Source organism: Rhinolophus sinicus, chromosome 3, assembly GCF_057876585.1.
Source record: "Rhinolophus sinicus isolate RSI-liver-muscle chromosome 3, RSI-T2T, whole genome shotgun sequence".
Taxonomy (NCBI): Eukaryota; Metazoa; Chordata; class Mammalia; order Chiroptera; family Rhinolophidae; genus Rhinolophus; species Rhinolophus sinicus.
The window spans coordinates 138,513,340-138,532,988 of record NC_142503.1 but is presented as its reverse complement, the minus strand read 5'-3'; the positions used below and the strand labels follow the sequence as shown (position 1 = coordinate 138,532,988).

The window sequence follows — 19,649 nt, the reverse complement described above, 5'->3', positions numbered from 1 at the left end:
CGAGAAAGGAACAGACAGGAAGGAAAAACACCAGAGGCGGGACGCACAGAAATGGAATGGAGCCAGGGAGTGGCCAACAGAGACAGGAGAGGACAGGGCAGGAGAGGAGCGCGGGTGAGCTGTGCACACCTGAGGCGGGGGTCAAGGCTGCCCCGGGCCTGCTGCACCCCATGGGGCTGGGAGTCTTCTCAGGGGGTGGGGACTGCAAGTTCTCAGGGCCTCGGAGATGGCTGCTGCCTGGCCGGTGCTGGGCACAGGGGCTGTTGGGTCCAAGCTGAGCTTGGCACTCTGTCCTAGGCCTGGGAGAGGGATCCTCCCCCAAACAGGCCCGCCTCTCAGAGGTACTGTGAGCCTTTCCTAGGCCCGCTGGGGAGCCAGGCTGTTCCATCTCACCAGGGGACCTGCCCTTGGTAACAGGTGAGAATGTGGCCAGGGAAGGACGATCAGGCAGTGGTTTCGGAATGTCCAGGACCAGGTGAGCCCGGCTGGGCAGGGCTAGCTTGCTGAGCGGTGAGACGCGGAGGGGAGCAGGAGCTGGAGGTTCAGCCGCCAGGCCCAGGTTCTCCCCAACAGAAATGCTGCGGGATATCTTAGCCATGGAACTGGTGGTGGGGTTCTGGTAGGACTGGGACCGAGACAGCCGGTTGTCGGCCTGGGGCAGGGAACGCAGGCCCTCCTGGGCCTCCATCTCTCGTAACAGCAATGGACCTGGAGTAGGAGCTTCACCTGCAGAGGAGACAAAGATGCATGCAGGCTAGGTGGTCAGGAAGGTGCCCCGGGCACCAGGGCTCAATTCCCAAGGAACTGTGCCCTGCACATCCCCGCTAAAGGACACCCAGGGGCAAGCGCAGTGACACATCAGGACCACATCAGGACCTCCTTCCTCTAGCATGCTCACGTGCCCCACACTCCCCTCACCCGGGAGCTGAGCCCACCAGGCTCCTTACCCTGTGGCACCAGACTCTGCACAGACTGGGCTTTTTGGAGTCCACCTAAGGGGCTGCTTGTGGCCACTCTCTTGGGGGCCCAGCTGCTGTCCGGGTTGAGACGCCGTCGTGGCAACAACACAGGGGCTGCCTGCTGGGGGCCAGGGTTTCCGGGGGAGAGCTCCACCTCTGGGGGTGCTCCTGGAGGACTGGCACCATTGCCTCTCAGCTGCTCACCAGAAGCCTGTGGCACCTGGACTGGTCTCAGCGTCAGTGCCAGACTTGAGGAAGATGGGGACAGTTCCCTACAGGGAGGAAATGTGGAAGAAAGCCCAGTGGAGGCTCAGGGATCTTCCCTGCCAAGATGGGGAGAAGCTCTCACAACACTAGGGAAGCATTAGGAGAGAAGGGCAGACGCAAAGCCAGCCAGGCCAGTATCCCAAAGCTTGGGAATGCAAAATACTCCTGGGCACGGCAAGACGAGCACTGACGAGAGGAGCTGCAGGCTGCTCCAGCGGCAGGGCTGGCCCTGATGGGAGCAATGGGAAGTCAGGGGAGCTGGAGCTCCTAGTGGGAGAGGAAGAGGTGCTGTGGGGAGGGTACCTGAAGGAGGGAGTCTGCACTTGCAACAGGAATCGTGAAGAAATGCTCTGAGACTCTGTCCTCTCTGGTACCCGGACTGGGCCCCCTGCCAGGGTGACAAGAAATCATGAAATGAAGGAAGCCCTTGCCACAGATTCTCCTCCCCTAGAAGGCACCCCCAGGGCATGGCCTGCCCTTAGACCCTCCCTCTCAGCCAGGCAGAGAAGGCGGGCAGGGCAGATGGCAGTGACCAAATGCCGGCCCTCTGACCACACCTGGAGCAGCACCACTGGCCAGAGTCTCAAAGTGCTGCTTTAGAAACCGCTCCTGGTCCGGCGTATGGGGGCTGCCTTCCTGCAGCCCATAGGGGCCAGTGCCTCCCTCCTCTTCCTCCTCTTCCTCATCACCCTCAGCTGGCTCTTCAAGGTCTGAGGAAATGCCATCCACACTCAGGGGCTCCGTGCTCTCAGAGTCTGGATGTGGGGGAGGGGAGAGAGGCATCACGCTGCACCCATCTGTTGCCAGAGCCTCCACTCCCACCTCAGTCCACGACCTGCATGGTCCTGGCCCTCCCTCGGGGCTGCAGCCTCACCTTCATTGGGGTGCTCAGGGCTGGAAAGGCGGCTGCTGCTATAATCCACAGAGCAGGCACTGTCAGGACTGTGCTTCTCGGAGCCCCTGCTGCCTGGGTACACTCTTCCCAGGGCCCCTCGCGCTGGTGCCTGTACCTGGAACTCACTGCAGGGGAAAGAGGAGGCAGTGAGCAGGAGTGAGCAGCTGCCCCACTGGACTCCTGCCTGCCTTCTCCCCCACCTGGGAGCAGGACTGGGCACGAGGCAGCGGGGACTTGCAGGCAAGCCCTGGGTACCCTGGGGCCAGCCCTCCGCTCATTAAGGAACATTCAGAGGGAAGGGAAGCCTAGTGGCTGCATGGCCCCAGGGGTCTGGTGGTGGTAGGGCCCTTGCCTGGTATCCAAGGTGGGGCTGCTGATCGGCTCCGGGTAGACAATCCCATCTTCAATGGGTGTAGGCTCCAGATCTTGGGGAAAGACCCCTTCCTCTTGGGACAACAATCGGATAATGTGGGGGCAGGAACAGGGTTGGGAAGCCTGAGTCCGAGAGGGCTTTTCATTCTGGAAACACACAGGGGCATTACTAGGGTTGCTAATGTGACAGAGGGACTGGAAAAAGAGGTGTAGGTGAGCAAGGATTTGGGGTGCACCAACTCTGGGAGAAGCTGACTACTCCAACTCTGAGGACAGATACCAAGAAGCCAGGCGGAGCTCCAACTAGTGTTTCTGAGCTTCTGGAAGAACTCTGAGCATCTGGCTGCCAATTGCCAGCCACCACTTACTATCACGAGCCCTCCAAGGGAGCCAGAGCAAGCCAAGGCTACCCTTTGCTTCTTCACCCCCATACACACAGCCGGGCCAGTCCCACCCTGACTTTGCAGCTCAGGATACCCACGTGCCACAGGGGCAGAGCGAGCTGTTGGCACACGCTGGCTGAGGCTGTCTGGAGGTCTCGAAGGAACAGGAAGGAAGCGGCTCACCTGGACAGCGCGTGAGGTCTCAGGGGCCTGCTGCCCATGCTTCCCAGGACCACATGGAGTCGTGGGCAGCAAGTCCTGGCTGCAGCCCCGAGGGCTCGGGGCCAGTGTCTCCAGCTGCCGCAGGTCTAGCATGGAGCGAACACTCAGCTCTACGCCTGACTGAGCCCAGCGCCCCCTTCTTCTGGGCCCTTGGTTGGCGGCCGGAGCTGGGTCCAGGAACTCTTCCGTCTCCTGGGCCTGATATGGGGCAGGGGTGGGGAAGGAGTAACGATAGCAATTCCCCGATCGTTTGAGCACACATTCACATTATCACTTACTGTGTGCCTGGTACTTGGCATGTATTAGTTCATTTAAACTTCACAACAACCTGATGAAGTAGGTACTATTATTATCCCCATCATTACGGATGGGAAACTGAAGCACAGCAGGCTTAAGTAACTCGGCCAAGTCCCACAGACAGTAAGTGGCTTGCTTGTAGGTTACAACTCAGGTAGTCTGGCTCCAGAGTTTATGCTTTTAGCTTCAATCTACATCCTGTCTCAGAGGACCTTCTGGTCTCAGTCTTCACCTGGTGTCATGGGTACCCCAAAGCTAGGACTCTCTAGAAGTCCCCTACTCTGAGGACAGCCTCAACAGGGACCCCAAGTTCATTCACAGCACCAAGAACAACCCACAAACCCAGACTTGAGAGCCTTGGCCGGTCAGAACATACCCGAGACACCCCCCCACCATCATCCCACGGAACTGCTGCTGACCATGACCGGTGCTGCACTTGAAATACCGACTCAGGACCAGTGAGGACGGGCTGCCCGGGGCTTGCTCTGAAAGCCTTGATCTTACTCTGGCTACCCTGACGTAGCCACTTAGTTATTGGTCATTTCCCCTCTCACTATCTGCAACTTCTGAGCTTACCTCCTCACCTGGGGTCTTTAGAATTACAGCTTCTCCACATTTCTGTTCTTTGGACCTTTGATTTTCTTGAACTTTAGTTCTAAGCATTTGGCTCAGACACCTCCTTCCCACTCCCCACCTCAACCTGTTCTTTGTTCACATTTACTCTCAGGCCAAGTAGAAGACTTCCCCGAGGGGTGACTAACCCTTGCAGGCCCCTCACCTGGCCCACAGGAAGGAAACCCCTGGCATTCACCATCCTTAACCTGGGATCAGCCGAGCTGCCCCACAGGCCCTTCCATGGACACAAGGGCTGGAGTATGTGGGCACACCCTATGTCCAAATGCCCAGCGAGCCCTGCTTTCACCTTCCTTCACCTCTTGCAAACTTGGAAGGGTATTTTAACGATGGTGACTTACCCGACTCATCTCCCAGTGGGACAGGCTTCGGGGCAGGGCTAGGCTGGGCACCGAGGCTAGACAGAGACAGGCAGTCAGAGAGTGTGTCTCCTGCCCACCCACAGCAGCCCATACCCTCCTGTGTGGCCACAAGGACGCTCTAGTTTCCTCAGCTCACACTGCTCTTACTCCCACCATCCCGGAAAGGGCATATCAAGCCTCTATACCAACTGGTTCCTGTCTGGCCCCATGCCAGACTTCCACAGACCTGGCTCTTTCTTGGTACCCTTGGCAAGGATGGGCAGAGCTGGAAGTTCTTCTTCTTCAGTGCCCTCGTCTTCTCCGTCCTTGTCACTGTCTGATGAGAGTGCTGGTCCAGAAGACAGCCTGGACGGGGCCTCGCGTCTGTGTCCGAGAGAGGAAGGTCATGGGGAGAGGAGACTCAGTGTGGGGAGAGGCCAACATCATGGATCTTCATGTGAGAAGCAGGTGTTGGGGGATAGAGTTGCTGAAGGGTAGGTCCAGAGCAAGGAGGAGGCGCGGTGAGACCACAGAGGGCAATCTGGACGCCCACCCACGGCCTGCCCACGGCCCACACTGTTCTCACCGGCTGGGCGCAGCAGCCCTTTGGGGCGAGGACGGTCCTTGCTGCTTGCTCCCTCGCTGACGCTGGCGCAGTTCAGCCAGACGCTGCCTCATGCTGATGGTCATCTCAGAGCTCAGGCGCCACACAAATATGCAGCTGGGCAGAGCCACAGAGTTGGGTGAGGGAGAGTTAGGGTAAGACTCTGGAGGTGGCAACGCCATTAGTTCCCCTTCTCCACAAGCTGGCAAGGAGACCAAGCCGCCCGCTAGCACCAGGTCAGGCCCAGCCAAGAAACAGCCCTATTTAGCCCTACTTCCCAGAGACACCACTGAGGGGAGAGCGGGCAGGGGGCAGGGCATATCTGTGGCACAGAGGAAGAATCTGTCGCAGGGAAGCTTCTGCTCACCTGTCTCCCGACACAGAGATGAGATGTTTGCAGTCATTACTAAATTTCATGCCAGTGACAATCTCTGTGAAGAACAAAGAATATGGCCCATGAGCCACCCTGAAATCCCAGCCGAGTTTCTGTTCCAACCGTGGAGGTGGGGGTAGGTTGGGAGGGAGAAGCAGCCAGATGTGATGGGTCCCAAGAAACTAAAGAAAGAAAGAATAAAGTTTCAGGGGCAGAGTATTGGGGATACACTCACCTGAGTGGCCGAACATGGTGGCCACACACTCGCCTGAAGAGAAGTCAAAAATGGAAAGGTTCTTGTCGGAGCAGCTGGTGGCAATGTAGATCCCTGAGGGGTCTGTCTGCACCTGCGTGGGACACACAGCTGGAGAGGACAGGAAGCAGCAGGCCCCCTCCACCCAGTACCCCTGTCCTACCACCCTCTGGACCAGCGCCCATCCGGCTGGGCCCTTACCTTAATCAGAGTGCCGTCCTCACCCTGTGACCCTTTAAACAGCTTCTTCTGCTTCCCACTGCTGATGTTAAAGATCCTATAAAGACACACACTGTCATTCACACGAGGCGGAGGTCATGGGGAAGCACACCTGGGCAGCAGACAGGCCAGCACTCACTCCCAGCCCCATTCCCTACGGGAGCCACTCCCCAACGCCAAGGGACGGCCACCTTTGAGTGAGGCAAAGCACTCATTCTGTGGGCCCACAGGGGCACACAGTCCTGGACAAGACAGACAGACATGGGGACTCTGGTGCCTACAGCTGACCCCCTCGGGCATGAAGGAACCGGTCAGATGGTCTGAGAAAGGGATTCCCACCGAATATTTCGGTCCTGGCAGCCAATGGCCGTGTACTTCCAGCTGGGCTCCACATCCATGTCATAGAGGGTCGTCTTCCGTACCACGTGGTGTGTCCGTGTAAACTGTACTCCATCTCCAGACTGCAGGGGTGAGCACGTGGGTAGACCCCAAGCCCAAATGCCTCACCAGGCCCAGAAAGCCCTGCTTTCTCTTCTCTTCACCTCTTGCCACCTCAGGTAAAGGACCAGTAGAGACCCCCAGTGCCACCCGCTGCCCCATCCAGGGAAGCCCCGCCCCTCACCTTCTGTGCAGTGCGGAAGTAGATGCTTTTGTCTGCCCCACAGCTGATCATGCGGACTTGCCCCTCGCTGGCTGTGGAGGAAGGGGCCTAGCTGTTCCCACTGCTCTCACCACATGGGGCCAGCCTTCCCTCTATGTTTCCCCGCTTCGAGCTACTCTACGGGGCTGGGACAACCAATTAAATCAGGATGCTTCCCTCCAAACCTGGGCTTTCCGTTCTTCCTATTCTCAACCCACCTGGTTGGCTCAGGGTCCCCTGGATGGAGAGTCTACCGTCCACCTGTCTTCCCATCCAGCCCCAGGCCTCCCAGCCGCTGTCAAACACTCCCCCGCTGTGACAGCCACCCTTTCTCATGGAGGCAGGAGGCAGGGGGCAGTGGCGGGGCCAGGGGGACTTTGGGGGTAGGTGGCAGGGTGTGTCTCAATTGCCCTGCCCCCACCTGCAAACTTGACAGCAGTGATGGAAGACGAGTGCTCATCCAGCGTCTGCTGTAGGCTATACTCCCGTCCAGCATCCAGCACGTGGATCAGCCTGTCCCGACTCGCGGATGCCAGCAGCTTCAGACCTGAGGTTAAAACAACTCCATCAGCCCACAAGTGCCCAAAGCAAGACCCTCTCTGGGCCTGGGCAAAGAGGACTGCATATGGGGCACTGAGCCCCATATTCCCAAGCCACGTGAACCACGGAGCAGGGATGGAGCTGTCCTCCTCTAAAACTGCAAAGACACCAAATGATTCATAGGACTTTCAGTCCCACACCCAAGAGCTGGAACAGCTGTAAATGGCATCAGCAGGACTGGAGGAGAACTGGGCCACGCTGGGCTGGGGACCAGGTATGCTCCTTACCGGTGTCTGGCTTAGAGTACTCCAGGCACAGAATTTCTGAGTCGTGGGCCTCCACTTTCAGCATCTCACTTAGGGACTGCAGCTCGTGCACCCTGCAAAGATAAGGAAGAGGGAAGAGGTCACTGCCACGCTGCAGGAGGAGAGACTCACCCCGCTTCCTTTGTTGCAACCTTTTCCCCAACCTTTTTCAAAATTTATTCTTATTTAATTTCTTAGGCTTAGACAAAAGTGTAATGAGTACAGAGAGTTTCCACATTCCCTTTACCCAGCTTTCCCTAATGTTAACATCTTACAAAACAATAATAGTTCAATTACCAGAACCAGGAAATTTACATTGGCATAATATTATTAATTAAAGGCTTTATCAGAATTTCACCAGTTTTTCCATAATGTCCTTTTTCTGGATCCAGAATCCTATCCGATGTGCATTTAGTTATTTCTCCTTAGTCTCCTGTAGTCTGCAACAGTTCTTCAGTCTTACCTTACTTTTCATGACCTTGACACTTCTGAAGAGAACTGGTCAGAACAGGTACTCTGTGGCAAGTACCTCAGTTTGAGTTTGTCTGATGTTTCCTCATGATTAGACTAAGTTTACGCATTTTTGGGAAGAATACCACAGAAGCAAGGCTACGTCCTTAGTACATCATATCATGGGCTTCACGATGTCGATATGAGGAATGTGAAGCTTGATGACGTGGCGAAGATGGTGTCTGCTGAATTTCTTCATTGTAAAGATATCTTTCCCTTGTACATAAATAATCTTATTCCCCAAACTTTTTGAACCAAACTTTTCTAAAGCTCTGTCCTTGGGGAACGAACCCCCGCCCCCAGCCTGCACGGGGAAGGCAGGCAGTACCCACTCCAGGCCTGGCATTACCTGAGCGTGCCCATACGGTCTCCCGAAGCCAGATGCTGTCCATTGGGGCTGATGCACACAGAGCGGATGCCCACACGGGGGTCCATCAGGGACCCATCAGCTTTGTCTCCTCCGGGGAGCTCAGTGTCCAGCAGGGCCTGTGTGTTCCCATCCACATAGATGATCTTAATGAGGTCCTAGGTAAAGAGGAATGGATAAGGCAGGCCCGACCGGTACAACTGCAAGAGGAGAGGAATGATGAAGAAAAACCCTTGGCAGTGCCCAGTCAAATAAGAGCTGGAAGATCAAGGTCTGGGGACCCCGTTCCTGAGAAGGTTTAGAGGCTGAGGGGATGGGATGCTAAGTGTGGAGTGGGGACCCCCAGGCCTCAGGGCTCACATTGCTGAGGATGTTTCGGTGCAGGGCGGAGCCATGCACCCCTGTGCTCTCGGTGTTCCACAGGCGGATGGTGTTGTCCGAGGAACAGGTGATAAAGGAACTGGGGGGCAGGCAGGCCTGGTTACTGTCCTTCACTTCAGGGTAGATCTGAGGAGGCAGAGGGAACAAAGTCACGTCTCCAGTTAGGGAGCAGTGCCTTTCCTGTCCAGGGACAAGGGAATGAGATTAAAGGGACACAGCTGGCCAAGACTTAGCCCAGTGTCTGTCACACAGTAAGCAAGCCAGAGCTATTAGGTACTCTTCACAATCACTAATGAAAGTACATTAACCAAGCACCTACTGTGTACTAGGGACGCTTCTGTGTCTCCCACTTACATTATCTCATTGAATTCTTAGAACACTTAGATGAATCAGGTACATTATTCTCCAGTTGAGGAAACTGAGGCTCAGTCAAGTTCAGTAACTTGCCCAAGATCACCCAGCCTAGGACAAGGCAAAGCTAAGGATGGGGGAGTGTGTGTGTGTGGTGGGGAGCTCACGGAATGGAGCCTAAGATGTAAAAGCACTAAAATTCAAGTTCAATCCTCAGGGCCCGTCTGACAATAGGCGGACATACGGGGATGTTGCTGAAGACACAAGCAGGCAGCAGGAACGTAATGTGACACTTGGGGATCCCCACGTTCTGTCTTCGCAATGGTATCCCAGCAAACCTGGTCAGTCTCCAGCCATCCCAGCCCACGTACCTCCACACTCCAGACGCAGGACGAGTGATACAGAGCCGAGTACACCTTGCCCACTTTCTTGGGATCCCTCACATCCCAAACATAAATGCTGTGGTCGTTGTATACACAAGACAGCCACTGGTTGGTGGGGTCAAAGGTCAAGGCAATGGTGTCTGGATACCTGGCATTGGCCACGCCAGAGAAGAGGCGGCTGTGGGGAAGAGGATAGGGCAGACTGATGAGTGATGAGCTGATGGAATGAAGGATCGAAGGGAATAAAACCAGAAGCCCACCCATGAAGGAAGGAGCAGAGCATAGGGAGCCCTGTCTGGACGTGCCGGTGTAGAAACAGTTGCTTAAGAAAGAAAGCAGCAGCACCTGACAGCTGTCAGCTGGGAGCCGACCCGGCACTAGCTGCTGGGCCATGGTGTTCTCCTGCTGCACACAAAGAGCATCACACAACACCCACAGCAGACAAGGTCACTCTGTGGCCATGACAGAGCTAAACAAAAACAAGACCCCTCGGTCATAGTGTCTGAACGCAGAGAAAAACAAGATCACTGCGCAAACCAGAAAAACGATCGAGCGTCCCCCTTTCCCATCTATCAGGATTGACGGCTGCTTCTTTACCAATTATAGCTTTGGTCCCCACCGACATCCAGTGATACAATTGCCCCCACTTCCTGACAGCGTCCAACCAGAGCAAAACTTCGATCTCTTGAACCATTCCTAAAATCACCCCAGACAGCCCAAATCTTACAATACCCCCCACGTACGGAGTGAGATACTCCCTGGTTCTCCTTGGTTACAACAACTACCAATAAACCCAAACCTCTTTATCGACAGAAGTGTTCCTGGTAATGTCTGGGGCATCAAGACACTTCTCACCATGTTCCCTGAAGCCCAGCCGGGGAAGGGCTGAGCACAGCGTAAAGCTCTGAGTGGAGCTGGGCCTCCACATCGCTCACCTGGCCTCAGTGACGCTGGCAATGTCCGTCCCCAGGGCGTGGGGCCGGGGCAGGGTGCTGAGGAAATGCAGGTTGGAGGGGTTGAAGAGACGTATGGTGCCATCGGCGCAACCACAGAAGATATAGTCTTGGCTCACAGAGATGCAGTAGGCCACGGTGGTCTGCAGGCAGAGAAGTCAGGTCAGCACGGGCCACCTGCCCAGGCCTTCCTCCACAGTCGTCTGCCAAGAGGAGCGACCAGCCAAGGCGAAGGACGGGAACACAGCCCGGCTGCTCCGGCCTGAGCCCCTCGGCTGCTATCTAGAGATGCCCCCCCCACCCCAGCAGCAGGTGGCGAGGCGGCCCACAGCCGTGTACAATTTGGGTGCTGGGAGTCAGGGACCCTCCTGAGGTACCAGAGGTTTATGACAAAGAAAACAAAGTAGGAAAAGCCCGGCAAAGAGAAAAGAAACAGCATGAGAAAGAGAGGAGAGTCTAGGCACCACTTACTGTGAAGCTGTCTGTGTTCTGAGCAGAAGAGGAAAGCAGGGGAAAGACAGAAAGAGCAGAGAGGAGGCAGTTATACAGATCTCCACAGGCTGGAAGGGGCTCAGCTCTGGCCTCAGGCTCCTTTGTCCTGGGGTCCCTTCCTGCATGCACGAGGGCCCAGCCCCTGGGAGGAGCCATAGGCACCGGTTCTCTCCTGCGCTGAGACCTGGGCAGCCCCAACCCACTGGGCCAGAGGTACTTACCCTCAGCTCCACCCACTTGTCCAAAAGCCTCCGGTCACTGAACTCGCACAGCAGCCCTGAGGATGTGATGCAGAAGGTGCTGTCTGCCTTCTTCCCTCGGCCACAGGCCACGTCGGTGAACAGGTTGTTCCGCAGCTCCCCCAGCAGCCCCGAGCGGCCCAGCAGGGGCACGGTGGCATTCACCTATGGAGACACACCACGGTTGCCTACCTGTCCCCCCCTGAGCCTGCCCCTGGAAACTAGGCCCCCCCCTGGCTCTCTGAGACTACTCCTCGGCCCAGACAGCTTCTGGCTCATCCAGAACTTCTGTACGGCTGCTAAGTAAGCAGAGAGGGGCCTGAGTGGAGCAGGGTCTCCTGAGGGGCTGAGCAGGCCCTGGCCCTGGTAGCTACTTCTGGCCTCAGCATCTCACCTTCGAGGTCTTACTGTCATCGAGGTACCAGAATTTGATGTGCCGATTGCCTGCAGTGACAAAGTAACTGCAATCTTCAGAAAAGGACACTGCTGTCACTCGACTGGACACTTTATTGGAGGCCACCACAATGTTTTTCTGGAGGGAAAGCCAAAGGAAGAATCAAGGTTCTGCCTCTTGCAGCTACGAAGAAAGAGGTTCAGAGGATGGAGGAGGGTTAGATAGGATTTGTACTTGGGAAAAAAAAAAAGTTTCTTTCCAGGATTTACTGGTCAGAAAAAAAGGGGGGAGGAGGAGAATCCCTTTTAGGAGTTGAGGAGACTCATTTCCTCTGGAGGTCCTTAAAAGGATGAAGCTAGCCCCTTTCTACCAACACACTTGGCTACGTAGTTGCTCTTTCCCACTTCCCGTTATTTTCTAGAATCATCAGAGTGGCGTGAAGGGGCTCAGGTTAGCGTCTCCCTGGCTCCCCACCTGGCCCTCGGGCCCCCGTGAGGTTGCCAGGCCGGCCCACCCAGCCCACTCACCTTCCAGGCCCAGACGTTGACGATCATGTCATGCTGGTAGCCCACGGAGACAATGTACTTGGCGCTCGGGGAGAAAGCCACGCAAGCCACACCATACTTGTGCTCCTGCAGCTCTGCCACCTGGCTGTGCTCAGCCACGTCCCACACCCGCACGGCAGGCATGTGCCCGCTCTGCAGGGAGGCAAGAACTGGCAGTGAGGGCCAGGGGCAGACAGCACCCCTACCCCTTCAGAGTGGCCAAGAGTCAAGAGCAGAGTGCTACACAGGGCACGGGTGTAGAGGAAACACCATCAATATCTCAGGACAATGACTGTCAAGGAGGAAATGGCCCCAGATTTTGTTCAATATCTCTGGGTGAAGGTCTGTACCTCTGTATCTGTTCAGAGCTCCGTGAGTGATTCTGATGGGCAGCCAGGGTTGGGAACCACTATAGTCATGCCTATTTCCACCCCCACTGCCTCCCTAGGAGATGGAGAAGGTAGTGGTATTCCTCATGTGCCCAGAAGGGGGCCTCCGGGAATAAGGAATATTTTAAGGCAGTGGTTTCTTTCCAAAGTGTGCTTCCCAGCCCAGCAGAATCAGCATGATGTGGGAACTTGTTAGACACATAAGTTTTGGGGTCCCATCCCAGCCCTGCAGAATCAGAACCTCGGGTCAGGTCCACGCGGTGCATTTGAACAGGCCCCCCAGATGACTCGGGTGCACACGAAGGCCTAAGCACCGCTGCTGGAAGGTACGGCACAAACCAGCAGTTGGCATCTGTTCAAGAAGCCAAAGTGGCAGCAGCCCTAAATAGGCCTATGATTATAGCTCTCAGCTACTGAGGCCAGAACACGCACCCTCTGCAGAGAACTGCAGCCCCCCCTCTTCACTCACCTCTCCAGTGACCAAATACTTGCCATCAGGGGAGAAGGCAAGAGCAGTGATGGTTTTCCTGCAAAGAGAGGAGGCAGGCTCAGAGGGGCACTGGCATCCTGGCCTAAGCCTGACTCCCTCACAGTCCCTTCAAAAGGCAAGACCAGCAGACACCAATGGCACATGTGGCACGTCCCTATCTGGCTCAGGGGCCCCACCAGGGCCCAGTCGCCACAGCCACAGAAACCGCAGATGGTGCCCTCCTCCCAGGAGAAGGAGGTGATTCCTGGGGGTCCAGACCCATTTACCTGGAACTGTTGAGGATGTGATGTTGTTTGTGTTTCCGAGGATTGAACAGCACGACCACACACCTGGGGAGATGAGTGAGACAACAGCCTCAGCACCAACCGCAGCTCCCCCAGGAGCTCCCAGGCCATCTGGGAATTCCAGTCACCCAGCAGAGGAAGCAGCCAGGTGGAGAAGCTGGGAGAGGCTCCACTTGCCACTGAGGGGAACTGACTGCTCTATCCTGCAACATGTTCCTGCTTCCCCTCCCCACCCACAGGGCCTATCTCTGCAGCCAGAGGGTGAAAGGGCTCCTTGGAAGCCTAGCCCCACCAGGCGCCTAAGCCCCAGCAGCAGCTCTGGTCCTACCCACGAAGGGCAGCAGGGACACAGACCTGCCCACAGCTCCGCACAGAGCCCAGGAAGGGGTGCAGGAGGGAAGAGTACATGTGGTTTGGGCAAAGCCGTCCCGAGGTGTGCAGCCAGTTCACAGGCTTGGTGCCACACGTGTCAGGCATCCGTGCTCCAAGGAGAGCGTGAGACCTCTCACGTGTGCACCCATGTGTGTGCTTACTTGGCACGAGCCGGTACCCCCGTACCCTGTGCATGTCAGATGCGAAAGGGGTGGGAGGCAGGGGGCCAAAACTGCAGGAAGGCTCAGTAAGACAAAGGGAGGGGCAGAGAGAGCCTGAGAGAGCCTGGGGAAGCCTGTTTACTGCCTCAGAGTTCCCGGGCCTGCCCTGAAAAATCCCTGGCCCCAAAGGGCCGGATTGTCAGAAGATAATCAGGGACTCCACCTGCCGTGCAGAGAAGGTGGCAAGGCTGGATGGGATCTGGTTCAGACTGACTTTCCAGAGGCAGCTCCAGAGAGGCGGCCAAATGGTAGGAGTTGGGGCAAGAAGCCGAAGCCATAACCAGGCAGCGTTTTCCCTTTGGCTCATTGGCTGTCAGCAAGCCTGGGCCCATTGTTCTTTCTGCCTGCACTTCATCAGCACCGTAACTAGGCGACAGGAGCAAGCATGGTGCCCGCTGTACCAGGTAAGGGAATGAGGAGAGAAAGGGCGACATCCCCCAGACCCAGCCTTGTTTAGTAGGAAACCCACTGCAGCCCCCACATCTGAACCCTAAGCTCGCTAGAAACTTGAAGCAAAGGCGGGTACAAGCTGCTAACGAGTGCTTAGCATCTCAGGCTCAATACACCACTTCAATATGCAAATGCCACCGGCACTCTCTGGGGACACTGGGATGTCTGAGGTGCACCAGCTACGCCAGAACTGCCAGGCTACCAACAGCCTTGGAATTCCTGAGTCACATCCTCCTCTAACCCCCTCGCCCAAGTCCTGCCCCGTTTTCTTTCTCCTTCTCTCCCCATCTCCTAATCCTTCCTCTATCCCTTTCCTCATTCTTTTTCCCCTTTTCTCTTTATACCAACTTCCAGTCTCCTGCTTCCCTTCCAGAATGCCATATCAGGAGGGTTTTAAAAGATATGACAAAAATCAGATGGCTTTGGAAACTCTCACTCCCTCTCCCAACACACACACACACTTGCCCAGCTCCCATTGGGGGCAATCCAGGGTACAGGGAGCCGAATTCCTCCAAAACAGACAGACTCATAGGACCTCAGAGCTGGAAGCTTGGATGGAAGGAACGAAAGGCATTGTGACTTTGAGGCTCACCTGCTCCAACTCTCCAGCAATTCTGAGCTGAGGAAACCTAGGCTCCTATAAAGAGCACAGCCAGCGCTCTTTACATCAAACATACACACACCTCTGATCTGATCGCATCACCCTTTGCTGATAATCCCTGGGGAGCTTCTAAGACCAAAGTCCTTGGAGGACCCGGGAAGGGCCTGGGTGGTGCGACCCCTGCCCACCCTCCAGCCTCACCCTGAACCACCTCCAACCACATTCTTTCACTCCCTTTAACTTGCTATGCTCCTCCCACTCCAGGGCCTTGGAAGGAGTTTCCCTTGTCTAGAACATTCTTCTCTCCCTTGACCCACAAGTTAACCCTTAGTCCTCTTTCAGATCTTAGGTTATATGCTGTCATGGCAGGTGTATCAATCTTTTGTAACATTTATCACAGCTACAATTTTACGTTTAGTTTTGACTGTCTCTCCCACTAGACTATGCATTCATGAGGGTGGGAACTGGTTCTGATTTTGCTCCTGGGCCTAGCAGTGTCTGGCCCACTGCAGTTGTTCAAGAACCACTTGCTGAATGGACGAATGCCTGCCTCCCGTGGTCCACTAGCTTGGTCCCGTGGGGCCTCAGGTGGCCCCAGCTCTCCTCCCAACTCCATGCCTCACTTGTCTTCTATGGAAGGAGGACTGGGGACCTCTGCGTCCTCCATTGTGGGGCAATGAAGACATTGGGGGTTTGGGAGTCAGAGACCAGGGTTTGAGTCTTTGTTCTGCCATATATACCTCTGTGATCGTGGGTAAGTCACAAGCCTGTTTCCTTATCTGTAAAGAAGGAGACACTTGGATCTAGCTCATAGGACTCCTGTGAAGATTAAACAATTTTTTTCTGACACAAGGATGAGCCAGACAAATGACAAATCTTAATATTACTACTCCTGGAACATGGACATGAAGCTGAAAGGGGCTCCCGGCAGGGAGGAATGAGGTGCTAGGGACTGTGTCAGGGTTTTCCTTTGGAAGAACGGAGACAAGTCCTGTTAGGAGCTGAGTAATGGTAAAAACTTTAAAGCAGGCTCTATTTTTTTGTTCTGGGAAGGCAGCCCAGAAAGGAGAGCTGGGTTAAGAAAATATCTGCATCTTCATTCACTCGGGAGATCACAAGCTTGGAGGGTAGCAAGGAAGGGATGGGGGAAATACTGAGGGGAAAACCTCCTTAACTGTCTAAGACAGCAGCGCAGAAGCATGGAAAGAGAACAGAAGTGGACGTCTCTCGGCTTAAGTTAAAAAGCACCACACAAGAGTTTCAATGAACTCTAAACATGAAGGCGTCCAGTTCCTCCAGTAACTGGTCTGCTCTTCACACAATGGGGCCCAGTAAGAGTTATCATTTACCCAGCACTGTCTATGTAGCAAGTACTCTGCTAAGCAGCTCAGATGACTTTTAGCTAATCCTTACAGCAACCTTGGGTCGCTGGTATAATTACCCCCACTTTATAGAGGGAGAAACAATTTCAAAGCATTGGGGTAATTTGCTCAAGGCCACTCAGCTAAAGCGAAACAGAGTCAGGATTCCAGGAGTAGCACTCTAAGAAAAAGGAGAGTGGAGTGAGTGGGGGAAAGAAGAGAAACCGGAAGCGGAAACACAGGAAGTACACTGACCTAATTAATGTGCACGGTACTGCGAACAGGAGCTTCTGAGAAGAGGGAAAGAAGACTGGGGCACTTTGAGGGAAAAAGATTGAGGTTACAGGATTTTTGGAAATCAGAACAGGGCACAATGAGAATTACAGCAGTTAGAGTTCAAAGATCATAGATTTAAATATTTAGATTTTAATACTTTATTCAGTATGTGAAAAGCGAGATGATACCCCGCAGGCTGGCCATCATCGTGAAGAGCCCAGCAAGTTTTCGGTTTAACTGACGTTCGCTGAACCTTCTTGCTATCTGCGGGCCTGTTGAGAATGCCCTCCGCTCCTCTCTCTAGCAATGGCTTCTGGTCGGAGTTGGCTACTGGTCACCTAACTTTCTGATCAGCTGCAGATAAACCACGGCAGAGGGCTTCAGCTGAGAGCTCATCTGACTTGAACTGAGTCAATGCACATTGCAAATCCAGAACAAGGAGGGGATGAGGGCTCTGTGGTAAGCTTTGGAGTTTTCCTTTAAACCTAACATCCCAAAGCAGCACTGTGACCATCGAGGGCAATGCATCACACCGCTAAAAACACTTTCCAAGTCACTGCACAAAAATTCTGAGTCTTGCTGGGCCACAACATCTTGTTTCCTCTTTCCTCTCAGTTCAGTACCATGGTGGAAATGGGAGGAGAGGGGAGGAAACGGGAGGGGAGGGGAGAACACAATGTAGATAGAAAGATGACCGACTGGCTATGAGGCAAACCCTTCACTTCTCTAACAGGCCCCCCCGCCCCTGACATACACACAAATAGTATAGCCTGGAAAATTCTCAGGTGTGGCACAGAAGAGTTAAGCAAAGGAGGGAAACACACAAAAAAGGAAACACACAGAGGAAGGCCCTTAAGCTGAAATTTTTACTTCTAATTATTCAAGTTTGGAAACCTTCCAACAGAGAAAGTGGAAGAGAGAGACCAACCCATGATCACACATGTGAGGACAATAAGGCAGATGCTGAAGTGAGGGCAGAGCTTGGCAAAGACACCCAAGGTTCCTCCTTTGCCCAACTTGTTGAGGTCCTCCCAAGAGAACAGACCTCAAAAACACTGATGTGGGAGCCTCCTCCTCTCTCTCCTTTGACCTTTGAGCAAGCTCCTCGGTCAGCTAGGGAGGGAGGGCGGGGCACCATCTGAATCAGTCTTTGGCTCTGGGCCTCTCCCTTGACCCTGCCCAGCATAGCAGGCAGTCGTCTCTACTAGGCCCTCCCAGCAGGGCTGGCTGAATTCCTCCACGTGACAAAGGCTGGGCTGGCCATAATTCAGAACCCCAGGGTACAGGTGCAGGAAGGCTGCTCACTCTCTGGAAGACCGTGCAGCCTCAGTCTCGGGTCTCAGCCCAGGAGTCACAGGGGGCACCGGACCAGGTGCTAGGACCACTGCCCAGAAACTTCTCTGGGCCAGGAGGGGACAAGCCCTCGACAGCCCCCTCCTCTGGACAGGTCCAGGCCTGCTGCCACCATGGAGGACCCACCATCCCCACGAGATCCACCTCCTACCACCCGCCACCCCCCAGAAGGCATAAACAAATGGACTCTGCAATGAACAATGAATGCAGCCGCACATACAGGGAGCAGGACACAGAGAGCTCGAGCAGACACCCTGTGCTTCAGAATTTCTCCTTTCGGACCAGGTACAAGGAGAAAGGGACTCGCAGAAGCACCAACGCTCCTCAAGCCTTGCTCAGAGGTCACGCGCTAGCCCTATCTACCATTACAACCCCACACTCCCCACCTTCCCTATTTCCTTTCACTGCTTATTTCTTATACTTTTTCCAAAGCACGTCAACTTGTAATATTCTATATAGTTTACTTGCTTAGGGGAAAGGGATCTGTCTTCATCACTAGAGTGCCAGCTCTGTGAAGGTTATATTTTTGACTGTTTTGTTTACTGTTACATCCCAGGGCCTAGAAGACAGGCACTCGATAAATATTCCTGAATGAGTGAGCAAGTCGCTTTCTGCAAAGCGGAGGAACCTCCTGAGTAGCAGCTCTGGGCAGTAGGGCCCTAGGGCAGGTCCATGGTCCTCCCCCCTCAGGCTTTTAGGACTCACTGACACTTGACAGAGGGGTGATGACGGAAACAATAACTAAGCTGGGGTCAGGCAGATCTAGCTGCTAACATACTGTGTGATCTTGGGCACGCTCCTTAACTTCTCTGAGCTTTAGTTTCCTCATCTGTAAAATGGGAATAGTAGTATGTACCTCACAGAATTGTGAAACTGAAGCTCATGTGCAAAGTAACCAGCATGGTGCTCCTAGCTATCTTCTTGAAGGGAACTCGGGTGCACCGCAAACAGAACAGGGCTGTCTAGGGAGTCCGCCCTGTGGCATCCCAGGCAGGACTCGCTGGAGGCCAGTAACTCATGGGGGTCCTCACCCAGGTGTGGAATCACAAACTGCCCCTCCAGACTCACCCTTAAAGGGGAATCTTATGGCCTTAATTATTCTAAGAGATAATGTGTCTAGGATGTTTCCTAGGGCATCGTTGGTCATGGTCTTCTTTAGATACCTAGACTCCAAAGCGTTCCAAATAAGTAACCCTCTGAGGCGAGGCCATGAGACCCACTGGCTTCTCTGTTGCTGGGACAGTTTATGAGCCCCCTGCCCTAAAGGCATGAGAAAGACTTGGTAATAACCCAGTGAACAGCATGGCCACTGGCATACAGCTACCAGTACACTTCTCTCTGTGAACTCTAAACTCTAAATATATTTTCTTCCCGGACAAGAAGTGAATCTCTGTGAGCGGCAAGACTTCTGAGCCGGGTTCCAGTGGCAGCGTCTGAGCCTCACCACCACGGCCACTGTTTCGCTCCTCAAACAAGTGAATTTATTCCTCCTTTCCTTGGGATCTTTGCACTTGAGGTTTCCTCCACCTGGAACACTTTGATGTCAGATCTTCACATGTTGATTCTTGTCTGGTTTTATTTTCTTCAGAAGACTTATCACTCTCTGATATTACCTCGCCCACTTATTTGTTTACATGGTTTGCTTGTCCTTATTGAACCTAAACCCCACCAAAGGAGTGACTCCATCTGCCTTCTTCACCCTGTATACCCTGTGCCTGGAACAATGCCTGGCCCAGAGCAGGTTTTTGACAAATACCTGCTGAACAAATGAATGACTGTCTCCGTGAACAAACTGGGGAAGAACTTAGGGGCCCCGGTTTCAGGTGTGAGATCTGCAGGGAAACTAGGAGAAAAGGCACTGAGGGGGCGGATGCTTGTGAGTGCCCCTGCCTGTGATTCGTGCCCGTCAGGACACCAAGTCCCAGCTTCCTCTT

The 19,649-nt window shown here is 54.4% G+C and overlaps 1 protein-coding gene across 2 annotated transcripts in view; it reads right to left on the bottom strand.

The window, feature by feature from the left end:
* MAPKBP1 (mitogen-activated protein kinase binding protein 1) overlaps window positions 1-19,649 on the bottom strand; it is a 51,547-nt gene that overhangs the window by 3,349 nt on the left and 28,549 nt on the right. Inside the window, exons 4-30 of one of the 2 annotated variants that reach the window (XM_019725426.3) lie at window positions 13,064-13,126; window positions 12,777-12,834; window positions 11,901-12,071; window positions 11,374-11,511; window positions 10,962-11,144; window positions 10,720-10,737; window positions 10,231-10,391; window positions 9,284-9,473; window positions 8,541-8,687; window positions 8,163-8,338; window positions 7,286-7,377; window positions 6,880-7,005; window positions 6,441-6,511; window positions 6,158-6,279; window positions 5,801-5,876; window positions 5,582-5,693; window positions 5,341-5,404; window positions 4,956-5,090; window positions 4,617-4,753; window positions 4,370-4,425; window positions 3,060-3,296; window positions 2,474-2,640; window positions 2,101-2,246; window positions 1,784-1,981; window positions 1,530-1,614; window positions 948-1,231; window positions 130-726 (exon numbers count right to left, since the gene is read on the bottom strand). In XM_019725426.3, the coding sequence (XP_019580985.3) occupies window positions 130-726; window positions 948-1,231; window positions 1,530-1,614; window positions 1,784-1,981; window positions 2,101-2,246; window positions 2,474-2,640; window positions 3,060-3,296; window positions 4,370-4,425; window positions 4,617-4,753; window positions 4,956-5,090; window positions 5,341-5,404; window positions 5,582-5,693; window positions 5,801-5,876; window positions 6,158-6,279; window positions 6,441-6,511; window positions 6,880-7,005; window positions 7,286-7,377; window positions 8,163-8,338; window positions 8,541-8,687; window positions 9,284-9,473; window positions 10,231-10,391; window positions 10,720-10,737; window positions 10,962-11,144; window positions 11,374-11,511; window positions 11,901-12,071; window positions 12,777-12,834; window positions 13,064-13,126 (4,010 nt within the window). The remainder of the gene's footprint in view (window positions 1-129; window positions 727-947; window positions 1,232-1,529; window positions 1,615-1,783; window positions 1,982-2,100; window positions 2,247-2,473; window positions 2,641-3,059; window positions 3,297-4,369; window positions 4,426-4,616; window positions 4,754-4,955; window positions 5,091-5,340; window positions 5,405-5,581; window positions 5,694-5,800; window positions 5,877-6,157; window positions 6,280-6,440; window positions 6,512-6,879; window positions 7,006-7,285; window positions 7,378-8,162; window positions 8,339-8,540; window positions 8,688-9,283; window positions 9,474-10,230; window positions 10,392-10,719; window positions 10,738-10,961; window positions 11,145-11,373; window positions 11,512-11,900; window positions 12,072-12,776; window positions 12,835-13,063; window positions 13,127-19,649) is intronic. The other variant, XM_019725427.3, reaches the window with a different exon arrangement.